Here is an 18,383-nt window from a genome sequence, read left to right as displayed (position 1 = left end):
CTCCATTCGGCAGCGGAACCAAGCCACTGTAGTCTTTTCCTCTTCAATATCTTAATTCGTCAAAAGTTTTAAGCCAAAGCCCGATTGACTTTTCAAAGCACATCAGTCTTTGGTCATTTCAAGTAAGACATCACTGGCGTATCAGAAGGTCTATAACTGATTAACTTCTTATTCGTTTTTTGGATCCTCAACCGATCTTAAAAACTCTGTTTTTTAAGAACACTCATAAAGAGAAGTCCAAATAATCTGGTTACCATTCGATGGGTTTCCTTTTATCTGGTGGAAATATCGCATCGAAATACTCAAATGAGAAGGCACAACATATTGTTCAAACCAAATATCTTTATTCAGGACTTTAGTATGAACAGGGTTGGAAAAAAATTAGCTGTTTACTAATTATTCTTGCAAGAATTATAATTATCTTATTCCATTGAAAGCTTCCTCAAAGAATATTCGACCTATAACCTTCCTTTATACAGCATTTATTCTCATCATAATATAAACAAGCTTGTGAGTTTACCCATTTAACATAAACGTGGATTCATTAGAAAACAAAATGTTAATTCATAATTTGTTCACAAAACTGCACGTCTATGTTCCAATAATTCCTAGTAAATATTCAGTTTATGTTCTTGTATGTATGTAGATATTTGTGTCCCCCTTTCTTGTCGCGAAACTGGGGAATACAGCTGAATTGTTAATCCCACTTCTTTTAGAGATTCCAGAATGTGAAATAGGTGTAGCTGTTAGAGATCCCGTCTTCTATTTCATACGCTCCCAGGTGTAGAGCTCTGGAGTTCCATAGTATTTCATACTTTGAGAGATAGAGGATTCGTCCCCATTGCAACAAAATCTGCACGCTTCATTATTTGCTAAGTCTACCGTCTTCAAGGATCTATTGAGGCGACAGTGCCTCGATAGGATACTGTCAGTATTCGTAGATTGTTCTTACTTAGGTAGGTAGATACTACATTGAGCAGATCTTCTCCGGTTATGATTTCCCAGGAGAGTCTTTTCCTGTCTCAGACCCTGTAGGTTGTTCCAATTTATGATTTTGTCTTCTTTTCCAATGCTGTTTCTATTGCTCTACAGCTGCTACCACAGAAGGGTTCAGGTCCCGTGAAGGGCTTGTCTGTCCCTATTCCTGTTTATGTTCTTGCTCTATCTTACTATTCAGTTATTTGTGCAGTTCTGGTAAATAAACCATATTGAACGATTTATCTAAAAAGAATCATATCTTCATAAAATCGTTACATATACAAATTGTCTAATTGTAAGTATGAAGACATGGCATTTTTCAATTTGATTTTTTTTTCCTTATTGGTAAGGAATGAAAATTATATTTTTGGTAATACAACTTTATACACTATAATATTAGACATCAAAATTCAGTGTTCTATTTAACAACATCAAGGACAACATCATATTTCTAAAGTATTAATTATAAGTGTATGTAAACTATCCATTCAATTTTCTAGATAGTTCTGACTTTCATGGTTTGCTCAATCCCTCCCTTCCAAGTCCTTGAGTGTCTTCCTCGTCTGCTCATCACATGTCTGTACCGAGCAATTGTTTAGTCTGTATTCTCTCCGAAGTCGTGTATACTCGATCTGTTCTTCGTCATATAAATTCATTTGGTATAGGCTCTGATCTGGATATCCTGCAAGATCTTCTCTAGTAGTCCATTTCCACATCGATACGTTAAAATGGGCTCTACTGTAACTTTTTCGACCTACTTAGTCAAGATTTTATCTTTCAATTTCAATTAAAAAAGGCCTAAGGATAAGAAGTAAAAAGTTGAAGAAAATGAAGTAATGAATGTATTTGGAATTACAAATTCGTACACAAATTTTCCATTTCTAACTATTTCTATATTTCTAAAAAAATATTAAAAAAATTATTTGGCAAAGTATAGAAAATAACAGCTAAGATAAAATCATAAATGAAGTCTAATAAATGGGTGACTATGTTGTAGCTTTTATGATAAATTAAATATATATCATAATCATAAATTAGCTAATGTAAAGTGCAAAGATCTTTTTAGTCAGTGTCAGGATGTGAGAACATTAATAAACATTTTTGCAAAACGAACAGAGATACTCTTTTAAACATATTCACATTTTTTTTGTAATTATCTACAGCAATGAAATTTAATTTTTAATAATACTTTAAAAAATTGTTAAAAACTTAATAATCAAGACCCAGAACAATTTATAAGTCATAGATGGTTGTCCCAAATTGTAGTTTCTATTTTTCATTCAAAAGCTACATCTGAAATATCGTGTTCCTACGTTTATAAGCTGGCCCCACCATTCTAGTTTCTGAGTCTGTAATTTTTAGTTACTTCTTTCACTCTTCAATGTATTGCACCAATTTTACTTTTGTCTTATGCGAGAACACTTCTATTTTGTTTCTTTGGAGATTTCTTGTTTGTTTATGAGGCTCTTACTCAATGCATAGTACACTTTTAATTCTAAATCCTATCTTCCCATTTCTTCCAACATAATTCCTTAGAATGAAAGCTACTAACTTGTTCTATGAGTTTGAATGTTTCAAATTCAGGCTTGATTCATTTACAAATCACTTGTTTCATGGTGGTACATATACCGAGTAAGGTTGGAGGGTTTGATTCATAATTAAAAGGTATTATCTAGTTACTGATATAATTATTATATTTTTTCCAATACATTCCTTCTTTTTTTTTAAGAATTTTTGAAAGTTTTTATTGCTACAGAGCCATCATAACTTTTACTAGAGAAGTTGAAGATTTAGGGTGCCTAGAATCAAAAACCGCCAAGTTCATATTTTTTAGATATTGAGTCCGGCCACATCCTAGTGTATTTTGAGAGGATAGTTGAGGTTTAGTTGCAATATCCGCCAAATTGTTGATAGGAAATTGTGTGATCTAGTACAACAATAAACCCTTTGTTTACTTTACAAAACATTAAATTTTAGTTTATGATACTTTACAATTTTTGTAATGTTTCAAGTCAAGATTTTTTACTAAGGCTATACGTAATTAAACTGTAAAAAATGTAAAAATCACAATTAGTATTTGTTTTATAGCTCAACCCCTTTCTAAGCTTATTTTTGTTTCAAATCCCGTCAAATCCCAATCTTAGAATCAAAATCCGACGAGTCCAAATATTGATGTTAAATTTTTCTAAATATTTATGAAACTTTTTGTGGGGATCTCGATCATACATTTTAGTAAAAAAATTAATAATTTCTTATGATTCATCAGTATGTGACAGTTTTTTCCGAAAATTTCTTGAGATGGACTTTGATTCTAGGCGCCTCATTTATTCCATATTGAAAACGCTGTAGAAAATTGTGATTTTATTTGACTAACTTGAAGTTATTAATAATAAAACCTGTTACTATAAGTTGCTTTCGTTCTTTTTTAGTGTTGAGTAATTTTCTTAGTTTTTTATTATTAAGTTTTGATTGCTTTTTCCATACTTATTGAATGTTTAAATTGTTTTCAGAACTATTGCAATCAAAATCATTTGTACCAACAATATCTTTTGGCTACCTCTAAAACAGCAAGATACTACGCCCGTTCTTATTTCTAGTAAAATTCATTTTTTTCAGAATCAAAGCCGGGCAAGTAATACAAAAGATCCATCGGTACTTCCCGATTTATGTACGTCTCATAAAAAACAACTAGCAATGATGGCAAGCTACCACGCTCAAATATGTGACATTCGAAGAAGATGTGCCAAAGCGAAAGAAGAACTAAGTATAAATCTGTATCATCGGCTCAAGTGAGTAGAAATTCATTTTATTTAATCTCAAAAAGTATTGTTCTCCTTGATTGTAATAAGTTTTAATCAAACAATACAAACTGTCTTCTCTGCAATGGACCAATGTTTTTTTACAGATTAAGTTACATCAATATTTTAAATCGAAAACTGTAACATGCTATTAAGTAGTCAATAAATCATGCTGCAATTCAATTAACTCTATATAAACATGGCGCAATCGATAGGATAATAGTTAACAATACCAAAGAGTTAGTCAAACTATGAAATAACTTAAAACCGAATAGGTTTATTGAATATTTTATTTGCTTTTATTAAATTTCATTAATGTGTTCATTGAAGTGGACTAATCACAAACCGTTAGTTGCATAGATGAGTATATACACAGAGTCTGTTTTAAAAGCAATATAGAGAAAACCGAAAAATTATGTACATTTGTTCTTTAGTTTGAAATCTTTTAACTGTAACTTCCTGTCATATTAGAAGAACATGTACATACTATTTGGTGATTAGAACGTGTGGGCTGAAAAACAAGTGAATCAAGCATATTAAATTCTATAGTTTTATCTTTTACGGAGTGTACAACAAATGTTCTAGATGTAACACATATAAAGTTTCAACTTGATGCCATTTTCAGGAAAACAAAATCTCAAACGCATTAAGAGTAAGCAGTAGCTTCTTCACAATAAACTGCTTCACTTGTCTCATTGAACTTCTTAATAACATTTACTAATTGTATGCTTAAAAACAAATGCAAATCTGAGAGTGTTTCTCAAGAATCTCCATCTATATAATTTATTTCTAACTATTTACTATAGTAGTACATGAAAAAGTCTTTTGTAGGTATTTAACTCTAATAATTGTCATTCAAGTAATTACTTCCACATAATAGAAAATTTCTTAAGAAGTATCATTGAATATCACTCTTTCATTCAGCTAGAAATGTTATAATGATCATTTCCTTCCTGATTCCTTGATTTCGTGCTGCCAGTGAATAGGTTGAAAATTAATATAAATTGTAATAATATCAATATTATAATTTTTTACCTCTACTTTCAATTCTATTTTGAAATGTATTTTTAATTATTTTTCATAGATGGGTAATGTATATCGAAGATCGAGTTACAGAAGCCTACTACAAAATGGACGCATATGGTAGTGATATAGATAAACTTAAATACAACATAGGTCTTCTCCAGCAAATGCATATGTGTCCAACCTACTATCTATCCGCTCTTACCGAAGTAGTCAGAAGAAGAACATTTTCTCAACAGTTTTTATTGGTAAGATCAGAAGATGTTGAAAATTAATTTCTTATCATTATTTTGTCAGTAATTATTTTCTTGAAATGTCTCGTTATTAATCATTATAACGTTTATAATTTCAGTGGGCATCCGAATTAGCCTGCCGTCTGCTTGCAATATACAATGAAGAGGTGACTCGAAGAAAGGAGTTTCGATCTCAGTTCCAAGGGCACTTCCTTAATGTTTTATTTCCCGGTATGGAAGATCTTCCTCCAAATTTCGCTACTCAAGCACCTCCGATGTTTGACATGTCTCTGCCCCCGATAACGCAGGAAGATATAGATACGTAAGTTGTAGCACATAGTGTTTAAATTTCATATAATTTTTTATTTTATGTGGAGCCAGTAACGAGACTGTAATACAATTTTTCAATTTACTACTGTAAATTCTTTTCTTCTTTATTTGAGAGTACCATTTAGGAATTCTCAAAAGTGAATCATTGTCGATCTCCTCTTCTTGATTCCTCTGTTTAACAGTTTTGGTGCGGGTTCTCATTTCCATTCTTAGTCTTCCTTCTTACTTAGCATCAAGATTAAATTCTTTTTGATGCTTGTAAACCTAATTTAACTTCAATAACATCTTATTTAATGCCCCTTTTTATCAACAAAAATTATTTAATTACAGTTAAGTACATTCACATCATGAACAATTATTTCGACATGTGTAACAACTATTATAACCAAAATATTTATTTTTTCTATTTTGTTTTAGTCTGAAAACAGAAATTCCAGACTTAGCAGATAAGCTGAATGTACCAGATACAAAGAGTTATACGAATTTCTTTCTATTAAATTCTCTTACTAGAAAAGAAGAAGAAACGGAGGATACAGTAGGTAATGAAGAAGCGTTGAAAGCAGTTGAAGAAAAACTGATACAGGCAGTTAATGATGTAGGTTTGGCTAGCGATTTAGACAAGGACATATTGAGATGTACTGGTAGTGAGCCTTGTCTCACTACTGCAGTTGGTATAACACAACATAAAGAGCTAGACAAGTTAGTATTGGTCATATCAATTGAACCTTTTGACGAAAATTGCTAAAAAAATTTTCAAAGTAACAGACATGTTATTTTCATTTTATTTTTTCAGAGGCTGTGAATCTGAAACGGATACCGAGGAGTTTGAGAAAGTGTCTCAAAGTCCTCCTGAACCTAATTTCGATAAGAATATACCATCACCTCGTCCGCACACCCAAGATGCATCTACCTCCACAGAGGTCAGTGACAACAAAACGTCTCTTCCTCCCAAAAAACCTCCTAGAACTTTCCAACAAAAACCCACTCAACAAGAACACTCCTCTTGCCACACCCAAAGGACTTTGAGCGTCAGTTCCAATACTGATTCATTTACTAACATCAAACATCCATCCTTAGAATCCATAGAAGAAATTTCTAATGTTAGACCTACAGATAGTTGCTTCAACTCCCACTATCACGGAAATCCCGTGCTTAGATCTAAATCCATTTCACCTCACACTCCACAGAGTCCGCAGGTAAATAGTCCCTTGGGCCACCAAACTGCGCAGAACCTCGCTGGAGTAGGAGATTTTTCGAATGATGAATTTTACATCGACGAGAGCCTACCGTCGAGCCTTAGTATCGAAACGGGACACAGTCAAGGCTCCGAATTCATTAAACAACTCGATACCGCTCATAACGTGGTGGCTTTGTTGCAGGTATTCTTGAACATTAAAAGCGAACAAAACTTTTTATTTATACCAGTATCTGTTTGAGTTGCGCTTTTTAATATTTCTATTTCTAGTCGTACAGATTTTTATAGAAGCTTTTGTGTGGTAATTTGTCCTATTCTTTAGTTTCTGGATACTAGATTATTATCGTTGTGAGTGTTTGCAAATATATTGAGAGTTATTTTTATTGGTTACTGTTATAACAGAAGTTTCAAAAATTTCAGAATAACAACTTCTTTATTGATAAACGAGAGATGTTCGTAAAGTTTCATTATGAAAAAAAAGACCACTCTTAATAATAATTCGACATAGTGATTTGCCATGTATTTCTACCATAGTGTGGTACAATCTTCTATTTATTTTCTTCATAGAATATTACCGCATCTGAATCAAACCATAACATCTTCGGGTATCAAAGAACAATTAAAACTTCCTCGAAATGAGAATGGAGCTGTAGGAGTCTTCCATCCAATAAGGATCTTATTAATTGTTAGCCCTCGCCACCAAAAGAATTAGTGCTTTTTTTATCCTAAAAAACTGTGTACATTAGTTTTTGAAGATGAAGTGTATCACCATTCCATGAATTCTTGTTTGGTTTCAAGTATATATCATAAGCAACCCATGTTTCATCCCCGTGACAATCTATAGTACAAATTTTATTTATAACGAATCAAGAAATGCATCATGTTTGATGTTTAAATGCAAATGCTTGTGAAAGATGTGAAAATTAAATATTTATTGTGAACCTTTGGTCTTGTCTCTCTTCATCAACTGCATAAATCAGTTTATCATTTATCACAGATAAAGCTCAGAAAAATGAAACTCGAAAAAGCCGAAAAAAAAATAATACAAAAAACGCAAATATAAAACTAAAACAAGTAAATTCTCTATCTACTAAAACAAAAAACATCAGATAGCTTTAACACAAATATAGAACTAAAACAAGGTGGTACTATCTGGAACGCTAATAACAAAAATAACACAGTTGCTAACCTATGCAGATGATGTGGTAATTTTATCAACAAGTGAAAAGAGTGCAAAATACGTGCAGGGCTTTCATAGTAATAGCAGAATGGCAAATGAAGAGAAATCCAAGTTCATGAAAATGACGCATGCCAACTTTTAAAGTGGAGTTACACACGCGAAATATGTTTGAATCCCAGTCAACAGTTACGTTTATCTTGGAAGACTTATCAAAGACAATGGTGATGGGAAAGAAAACATAGAAGTAGGGTTAACTCGAGGAAACGAACAGAACAATGATCGAGTTCCTTCACAAATCACACAAAGTGCGTTCGCATTGCAGAATAATTTAAAAAGAACTTACTTTACGAATATATCTCGTATTTATTAATTAAAACTTATCAGTTCGGCCTCAAATTAATGAAACTATCTATGCGCGATTATTTTAGATTTATTTGCACGTAGTGTTTATGATTTTTTAGGGTTTAGAGGTATAAATATTTATACAACAGTATGGGTAAAAATTTAGGTACATTTTTGCTGTTATCATTTCATTTGCGCCTAAAGAATGCTATTTTAATTTCAATATGTGATTGTCTTCCTTAAATCACACTAGTTTACATGGTTTTATTGTTATTGATAATTTTTGCAAGTGTGGTGCTCAAGGTGGTTGCAACCAAAATTCACCTGAGGCGAGGGAAAGAAAACAAAATAAATCATCGATCTGCACTTATCGATTATCAAATGTTTGTATCAGTCTATGTTATTGTTCCGTCATTATTTTTCATTAAATCTATTAACTGTATTATCTTAATTCTTAAAAAAAATTATACAAAAACTGTGGTCCGGTTTAATACATATTTGTTCAAATATTGTGAAACACGGGTAAACTAGTGTCATTATCAATACACACAAACACATATCAGATATTTTAAAAGTATTATTTATGCTCTTAATTATTTCTGCATATTTTAATTTAATTTGGTCATAATTTTTTTCTGTCTTTATATTTATCTTTAGTTTCCTGTGGTTGGTGGCCCATAATCCTTTTAAATATCCTCTCCCTACAAACCTGCATGTACACAAACACATCAATCATTTTACAATAAGTTTATATAGTACCATTAACCCTCCTATATTGATAGTATTCGATAAGTGAGAGTGTAGCCATGTCTTCTTTGGACTTGTACATAAGACATGCTGGTGCCTTTCTCTGACTTCCCTACTAATAATATAGGAGTAGAGTGTTGATTAGTACGATAAAGTTCGGTATTAAAGTGAACATTAGAGAGATTGTAGCCATTATTATGAAAAATTAGTAAAACAGTGCTAGAAATATGTTTTATTTTTTAACACCGAAGTGTTTGTATAGGAACATAACAAACAAAAGACCAAGTCATGGAGATGAGCACATATCACACTGTAGGAATCAAAATAAAGTTGCAAAAAAGTATATAACATATATCAATATCAGAAAACATCTTAAGAAATGCCAAACTTAGCTATACAGAATGGTAATCCAAACTACTATATTGTTTGGGCTCGATATAAATCTAAATCAACCGATAGGGAAGAAGATTGCTTAATAAAATCTTTAATAAGCTAGAAGTTGACTAGAGAAGGAGAGCGAATCTAGAATTAAAGGAAATCATAAATTGTTCGAGACAGTTTGGTTGCAGTGGTTGGAACTCATTTGTGCCAAACATGTGTTAAAAGGAGGAAAGATCACAGGATGAAAAGTAGATTCAGAAGAAAGAGGATTCAAGTTTCTGAGGACTATCTATGAAGTATCAAGGAAAACTAAAGTCAATCGACTTAAAAATATGTAAACGGCTCATTAGTTCGTTCAGATCACACGGAAAATAGAGACCTGTACCAGATATACAGTCAAATCTTGAAGGGTTTATACGATAAGGACAATGCTTAACCAAATAATGAAAGCATATGAAAAACTATTTCCACAAAAGAAAGTGAAGCGGATTTAAACTTCGTTTTCAATTAAAACCTGCTCCATCATAGTAAATGTGGTCTAATTTTAAAATGTGATTAATTATAATGGCTATAATTTTCATATTGTTTACGTAGTGCAAATGATACTGAATTTCATCAAACTATTTATACCAAGATTTAGCTGCAGATTTACCTACACATGTTCTAATAGTGGTAAGTCTCATTTGAAAGTTGTTTTCTATATGTCTAAATTCCTATATGTCTTTCCAATGACTCTGACTGCTCACAATAAATTAGCGTTCAGTTTTAGTGGTTCTTTGGGATATGATATAAATAATTTAATCCTAGATTTCAATCACACTAAATCTGTGTCACTCAAATGGTTTCTTATCTATAAAATGTAATAATATTAACATTTTGTTATCACTTTTTGAACTTTATTTCAAACATTTTAGTATTGCAACCATTAGTTAAAGAAAAATTTATTTAAATGCATAACCCAATAGTCTCTAGTTGATGACAGATAGTGAAATATATAAACTTACACATAAATAACTATAATAAGAAAAATAACACCAGCAGAACAAATTCTATTTAAAGTAATTTATCCACTTTACCTAAATTAAATAAATAATTTCAGGATAATCTTCAAATATCCAGAACTGAACATGATCGATTAAAAAATGTACTCGGTAAACTTCATCAGTTAGCAATGGAAGCAACCCTGGATCTCCGATCTGAACTTTCTGCCCTGAAAACACACGTGTTAGCTACACAAAACTGTACTAGTCAATACTGCGATAGCCTAACGAATTCTTGGGAAAATCTAATCGTCTTGCGTGAACAAAAAGAAAAGGATACTTTAGAATCAATTACAAAAAATCATGAAGATGCAATTAAGGAATTGAGTAAACGAGAAGAAGAAAATAATAAACAAATTGAAAATTTACTGAATGATAAAGTTTCTTTAGAAAACGATCTTCTGAAATCTCGTGAGTTGTTAGAAGAATTTAAAGAAAACTTAGTTAAATTAAAGGAAGAAAATATCAAAATAAAAGAAGATCTTCAGAACCAGTTACTTGAAAAAGATCAAGAAATGAATAAATTAATAAAAGAAACTTCGGATAGGCTAGTTAAGGATCATAAAGCTGAGATCGAAAATATAAGATCTAGATTTAAATTAATGACTATGGAAAGGAGTCCTTCAGATAATACCTTTGAAAAATCATTGGATTCCAATAATTTACAAAGTAACTCTACTTTCCTTCAACAAATGAAAGATAATTTCGACCTAGAAAAAGAAAAGGCAGTTAACGATGCTGTAGAACAAGAACGAACAACATTAATGGAATTAATGGATAATAGGATCCGAGAAATCGAATCGAAGTTTCTATCAGAAAAAAATCTGGCTTTACAAGATCTAGCGATAAAAATTTCAGAAGAAAAAGATAAACAAATCGAAGTTCTTATGGAAAGAGAAAAGAATCTAACTTTAGAATGCATCAAATATAAAGGAACAATTCAACAATTAGCCGAAAGTGCGACGGAGAGTTCGGATGTTGAGTTATTGAAGATGATTAGCACACTGCAAAGCGAAAAAGAAGCTTTAATAGAAGAACTAGAAAATAGTAAAATGTCGAAAGATAAGTCTATAGATATGTCAACATCGGTGGCTGTTTGCGAAGGTAAATATTATTTTTGTTTGAAATTACCACTTATAAATATACGGGCCGTTTTTAAGGAGTTCACATCTTTAAGCCGGCTTCACTATTTTTATTTGACAGCTGGTTTGTAGTTAATTTGATTTGCTGTTGAAATGCCAATGCAAAGAAACAAATAGTTGTTTTTTTTTATAAAAATAATGATTCTGTGCATTTCTATTTATGTTAAGAAGAAATTGATTTTGATTTCTCGTACAGAATTTTGTTTTGCTTCCTTGCGGTTGAATACTTACTCAATAAATCGTTTTATAGACCGAGGGTATAGTGGGTATTGAAGGTTGGCAGACGTTGTTCTGTCCTGTTTGTATTCGCTCTCGTTTCAGTTGCATAGGTTAATATGGGACATACAGCTGTTTCGTATATATACAACAAGTTCCTAGATAATTGCAAGTTAATAACTATAATTTTATAATCTTGAAGTATTCGTTGTAGATTGTCTTCGTCTTCTGCTATGAGGACAGTATCATCTGCATAGTATACAAATCGCTGATTCCCATCGTGTATCCTCTTTCTGTAGTTTTGACTTTGTTTAATAGGCGGTCTGTTACAAGGTTGAAAAGCATTAGACTTAGACTGTCACCCTGTCTAATTCATGTTGTTATTGGAATGTCATCTGTCAATGTGTTGTCGTGCTGTATTCTTGTACGGTTTAGTTTAGAGTTGCATTCCTTAACTATTTGTTGTTTTACCCTGTAGAAAGCATGGGTTAGGTCGACAAAACATAGGAAGGCCGGATCTATTGTGTCTGAGCCTTGTTACTCTTTATTTATATCTACCCTTTGCGAGAAGTATGGTATATTCAGTTTCTTTGAAATTATTTTAAGGCAGTTTAAAATTGTGGACCTCTAAAAACACTGTAAATTAACCAAATGCCAGTTGACTGACCATAGTCAGTCTAAAAAATATTCCGATTCGCTGACTGACTGACTATGGAATAGCAGATAATGCTTCTTAAAGTATAACTTTACATTAATGTAACTAAATGTAATATGATTTTTATCTAGTTGCCTCCAATTTTCCCTTAATGTACACTAATTGTTTCTATTTGAAAATCTTTGTTTTTGGATTGATTCTATTGTGATGGTCCCTTACCATCTTCATATTTATTGTTAACTGGTTTTTTTTTTAATTTTATAAAAATTTCAAATTAAAAAGTTTTTTTTTGTGAAATATACATCTAAATAAATATTTCCAGCTAAAGTTGATGTAACTACTAGTCCTATGAAACGAAAAGACGAGAAAAAATCGGAATATACACAGAAAGGTATTATTAATATTGAAAGCTGCAAACCTGGTGATCGTGTAATAGTTTGCTGGGACAAAGATCACGAAAATTTTAGGGTCGTACAGGACAAACAGCATCTTTATTTTTTACATTCTGACTATTTAGAAGAATTGGGCTTTGAAATCAATGAAAATGGACCTAATAAATTTTTCTGTATAGGCGAAGTAATCAACAAAGAATATTGTTACGCTAGAAAGGTAAGACGTTCTTTTATATTCATATACAATTCATTATCCAAGTTTGTATTTTCCAAAATTTCCATATTGAAAATATAATTCAGTAATAATCAGAAACATACCAATTAAATGTAGATTTTTTTCCTTCTATTTTTGTCTCTTTAATCTATTATTTAAAATAATATCTGTCACTATTTGATAGTAATACAATAGATTTGATTGAAACTCTTGCAGTTTTATACTTACATCGCACACTAAAAATATCTATCGTGTGCCCCTTAAAGCTTCTGATACAATATAACCAACGAAATAGTTTTTGAATTTATTTGCATCAACATTGCTCCAGATTTTTACAATTCCTACATGGGTCTTGATAAACTATTCTAAATTTAATCTATAGTCTAATAAAATTATAATTCAAATTAGCGTCTAAAAAGGATTTATAGTTGAAATATGTTTTAACGGGTTGGAAATAATTGATAACCACTCGAACAATGACTTCAAAAAAACATAAAAGATCTGAAAAAATTCTCAAGTAAAAAATTTGATGATTAAAATTTCTTATAAAATTATCTGGATCCACTTTTGATATATTTCTATTACATACAGGGTTTTCGACTACTTATTAAACAAAAGTTAAGGTTCATTAAGTTTCTTATTATTATTTTGAAAGTTTTTCAAAATCATCTATCGATGTTCCCCCTACTCGTTCTTCAGAACAGTTCCAGAACATTTAGTAAAACTTAAGGACACTCCAGAATATTCAAAAACTGCATAATCATATAAAAAAGGTCAATTAATGTTTAAAAATTTATAAAAAAATTGCTAGTATCAGTGTAAACGAACATGGAGCATAAACAGTGTTTATATCCATCGTTGATAACCAGTTGTTGGCAATATCTTTGCTATAAAGTGATTAATTAAAATATATTATTTTAACTTATTTTTATTTTTAGTCGGATAATAGATACAAAGTACCAAAATGCACCAAGTTCTTCCGAGTGAAAGTCCGACCGCCAACAGCTCTAGCACGCGACGTTACGCAAAGCCTTTACCAACCCTCCAGTAGCCAAAATACATTACGAATGACTCGAAGTCAATCGGCTGCTTCTTCATATTCAGAAGACGATAAACCAGCTACTCAATTACCCTCGACGTATCCTATTTCAGTTATTCTGGAAGGAGATCAAATCGACGGATCAGATATTCTTCAAGATAGAGATATATGCCAAGACCACTGTAATATACAAGAGAATAAGTCAGAACATGAGTCCGAAAATAACGAAAAATTAGTGCAAAATAAAGTGCAATGGCCAGAACAACACTTTGCTGAAGATAGTGGTATTGTTGAAAATGTGGAAGAGGTTATGGCAGCTTTTGATAAGACTCCCCCAGTAGAAGGCGAAAACAAAAATACTTTAGATGTTTGCGATCGGTAGGTGTGATTTATTGTATTAAAAAAGAACAACCTAAATAATATTTTTCATATAAAATTTTTATGGAAAGTGTTTTATAATTCTCATATTCCATACTTTACTAATCAAATTATTTTTTTGTCATCTTTTTGTGATTCAATATCTATCTATCAAGCATGGAGATACAGTTAAACCTTTAAGTTAAAAAAGCGAAATAGTTCCAAAAAAACCTTCCATCTGTCCATTTCCACTTTCCTGATCATATTTAGCACCATGCGATAACTGGTTCTTTCCGAAAATATTAAATGTGCTGAACGAAAGATGTTTTGATACTGTTTTTGGCCATAACAATTAAACTTTGCTATCTATGTGCAGTATGTACTTAGAAAGAAGGTTTTGTACTAAATTTTTTATCCACTTTTTTAGGTTGTTTGAAAATGATGAGTATTTTTAGAACTTTTGAATCTTAGATTAAACTAATATTTTTGTTTTGTATTTTACTATCGTTAGGGATTGTAAACATGTTTTTCAAGAACAGCACGGTTATGTCACCAACACGTGGCTGGAAATGATACTTAGTAGAGTGTTTACTAAAAGCATTCGAAATCAGAGAGACTACATTGAAAAAAGCACAGTATGTAATTTGAGTTTGATTGAAAGCTTTAGCAAAAATTTCAGTAATACATATTTTGCCATCAGTAACATAATAATATTTAATTCAAATTTGTAACAAACATATTGAAAAAAATATATCTTTGTAGATATTTTAGAACTTCTGGAACAAGAATCAATTATATCAAGTACATCTCTGAAGATTTTTGATCGTGTTGCATTACCTGATTCCTTTCAAAAATAAAGAAAAACCTTCTATTAGTAATTAGCTATGATTACAATATTATCCTTGTAGTTATTTACTATTATAAACTCCCGTTTGATAAAATGATGAATGAACAGAAGTAGGCCCCATAAGCCTTTTGCTACATTTAATTATTGGGACTTGGAAGAGTTCAGCAGTTCAATCTACTGCTACTAGTAATTAAAGGATTGTCAGACATCAAATATCAGCAACTTCCCAACTATTTCAATTACAAAAAAAAGATATTCAACAATTTTTTCAGAAAAATTAGTTTTAGTATGTTTGTTTCATATTTAATAATTTCACATTGTGGTGTTTTAAGAGTGCTCTAACATTTGGAAAAGAGTTTGTATTAATTGTTTGATAAAATATACAAATTAATAATAATAAATTTATATTTTCAATTAATAACTTTCGTTATCAACAACATTTTACCATTTAAATAACAAATTTGAAATCAAATGGTTTTTGAATAAAAAAATCAAGTTGGCATTATGGACATCATCCAAATTTTCAAATTTTTTGCCACTAAGCGATCGGAATAAATAGAAATGTGAGGGCGCACATTGGGCGAGTATTGTGAGTGAGGTGAAATGTTACTATTAAAGATTAATTGGACGGTGTAACTACATTGAATGGATTTAGATGTGATTTGACGTTTGGGTTGTACATGGTAAAGTTACTCTAAGGTATGCGATGAGGTTATGATAAGGGCGACGATTCAATATGTAAAAGTCATTTGTCTTACTGAAGCAGTTGCCAGGAGGGACCTTTTGTGATCGCCTACTACCATGTAAATTATGAATTATTCCGAAAAGCGGCAGGAGTCTATCCAGAAAAAATTATTCGAAGTAATGGGAAGTGAAATTAGGTTAGATAGACTGTTTTTCCTCTTTAACTTGTACATTGCTTATATTGAATATTTTGAAACTATTCTGACTTTGAGAATATTCCAGGAAATTTGAAAACAGTTAATTGTAAAGTTTGATGAACCGACAAGACTCATTTACATTATATGACAATGCCTTGAATATGTATACAACTTTAATCATTTGTAATTTTTCCACTCTAAAGGTATCCGAGTATTTTAAATGACATATAATAATACTTTAACTATTAATTCACAAGAATCCTTACTTCCTCGTCTCCTATCCTTCTATTTAAATTAATCCTCTCGAATTTTTTCTAAATCGCAAAATTTTCAAGTGTGTTTATTTTAATTCTGCTTTAATATTCTTAAACTGCAATTTGAATTTCTTCTAATATTGTTTTATATTCTTTCACCTCGTTCTCATCTTATTTTTCAGGAATTTCATGGTAATCTTGATTTTTGGATTAGTTTTTTATAAAATTTATGAAGTTTTCACGCAAATACAAACATGAAAGGGCGATTCCCGAAATTTGTTAGAGAGCAAAAAAATTAGGTAACTACAGTCATATTCATTTAATACATCCACTACATTGTAACTATTACAAGATTATATAACTTTAATAGTATTATTGATATGACATCCCGGTTTGTTTTATATATTATTATAATTTAATGATTGTGATAATTTTATCAGAATTGTTAATAGTATATTTCACCAGTGGAAGAAAAAGTTGATAGCTATATCTTGTACTATTATTCCATTTTCTCTGCCATTGATACCTTTTGAAATGTATGAGTTATGGCTATCAAAAAACAAATCTGGCGCCGTAAAATAATTTAGTTTGAATTCATACGTTTATTTATACACCTTCAATATATACTCTTCCTCTATCCATACAACGCTTCAGCAAACCTTTGAAACAAGTATTCTTCTGTTACCTCCTTCAACTCGCTTACCACTTTTTCTTACAAAACCTCAATTGATCCAATAAGGCAGATGATATAACATTGGGGTGCTGAACTTAGCTATAAACCTCTGGACAGACCATTTGGAATGGACCGATGCAGTGTCCTGTTCTTTCTTCCACAGGTACTTAACTGGGAGTCAGACTACCTACTTGATACTATATTTGTTTTTGATTCTCTAGAAGGTCTTCTCGGTCATTCTGAAAACGCTTAAACCAATCAAAAATACTTGATTGCAATAATAATTCACTAGCATACACTTTTTTGAATAAATCATAAGTTTCAAGTGAAATTTCATAATAATTAGTGGTTCAACTATTTTAATCTTAACAAATAAACATCTCGAGGCTACGACTATACAGATTTGTTTAAAGTATCGAAAGTTTTACGGTGATATCTGGCGCATATTTAGCACATCCAGTCTCAATATTTAATAGCCATGTCTCGTACGAAAGCAAAAAATTTTATCTTTTTAATACATTAGTGTGAAATAGCTATGAGTACTGTAATGCATTTGTATTTGTTAATATTTTACTTTTTCGCAATTATTTTTTACAAGTTTAAAATAATTTATATCAACAACATTCATCTGTATAACTGAACTGTTCATGTTTTGTCAACGATGCGTTATTTGTATTAACTATGCGACGTTTCAAACCTGACGTTATAGATGCTTCCCGATTCCTCAAGGCTTCACGAAAGCTCTAGAAAATGTAACTTAACAGGTTCGTTTCGACGTTTCTTGGTTGTAATAAAAGAAATATTTTTTATTTAGTAACAGAATAAAATGTATAATAATATTTATAGTAGTTGGCAAAATTGTAAGTAGTGGTGATGGATAAGATGTTAGAAATGGTGTCTACATGTTAATTGTTTAAGCCATGGCGTGCATTTGGTAATAGTATGTGATTGTTCAGGTTAGATTTGCAGCTCACAAATCAAACACTTTTTTACATCATTTATTCTCATTATTCGACAATGAAAAAAATGTTTTTGTAATGACAGGGTAAATTGGCTTGAGATTTTTTGGATTTCATATAGCATTTGATAGTCTATTTTGTATCATATACATTTCCAATATCTGTATTTATGTTCACAATATAAATTGAGTTAGATCACATTATAAAGTTTTGTAAAAAAGTGTTTTAATTTTTGTATCAATTTTCTTTGAAAAATCCAAACCTAACGCTAGCTTCCCAGTTTCAAAATAATACTAAAATAGAACTTTTTTACTTATTATAAATTGTAAATATCATTTAAATGTGTGCCCTATCATCTCAAAGTATCGTTCTATTTATTGGCATACTGATATTGTAGGTGGATCTTTAGTTTTGCTTTAAATAGCTAGATCTTTAATTATTTTGCTATATAAAGCTAGATCTTTGATTATTATTCCTTATATGGCTATATCTCTTTTAATTGTGCTT

General features: G+C 31.0%; 1 protein-coding gene across 6 annotated transcripts in view; it reads left to right on the top strand.

Annotated features, from left to right (window-relative positions):
- Window positions 1-18,383, top strand: part of LOC130902158 (RB1-inducible coiled-coil protein 1) — a 62,127-nt gene that overhangs the window by 35,042 nt on the left and 8,702 nt on the right. For 3 of the 6 annotated variants that reach the window (XM_057814033.1, XM_057814038.1, XM_057814032.1), the window contains 9 exons: window positions 3,595-3,767; window positions 4,861-5,047; window positions 5,152-5,354; window positions 5,780-6,061; window positions 6,156-6,282; window positions 10,307-11,351; window positions 12,583-12,869; window positions 13,805-14,283; window positions 14,774-14,897. In XM_057814033.1, the coding sequence (XP_057670016.1) occupies window positions 3,595-3,767; window positions 4,861-5,047; window positions 5,152-5,354; window positions 5,780-6,061; window positions 6,156-6,282; window positions 10,307-11,351; window positions 12,583-12,869; window positions 13,805-14,283; window positions 14,774-14,897 (2,907 nt within the window). Of the gene's footprint in view, window positions 1-3,594; window positions 3,768-4,860; window positions 5,048-5,151; window positions 5,355-5,779; window positions 6,062-6,155; window positions 6,283-10,306; window positions 11,352-12,582; window positions 12,870-13,804; window positions 14,284-14,773; window positions 14,898-16,426; window positions 16,544-18,383 lie in introns of all 6 variants that reach the window. The other 3 variants (XM_057814035.1, XM_057814036.1, XM_057814034.1) reach the window with 2 other exon arrangements.

The sequence above is a fragment of the Diorhabda carinulata genome, chromosome X (genome assembly GCF_026250575.1).
Source record: "Diorhabda carinulata isolate Delta chromosome X, icDioCari1.1, whole genome shotgun sequence".
In the NCBI taxonomy this organism is placed as follows: Eukaryota; Metazoa; Arthropoda; class Insecta; order Coleoptera; family Chrysomelidae; genus Diorhabda; species Diorhabda carinulata.
This window is presented reverse-complemented; position numbering and strand designations above follow the sequence as displayed.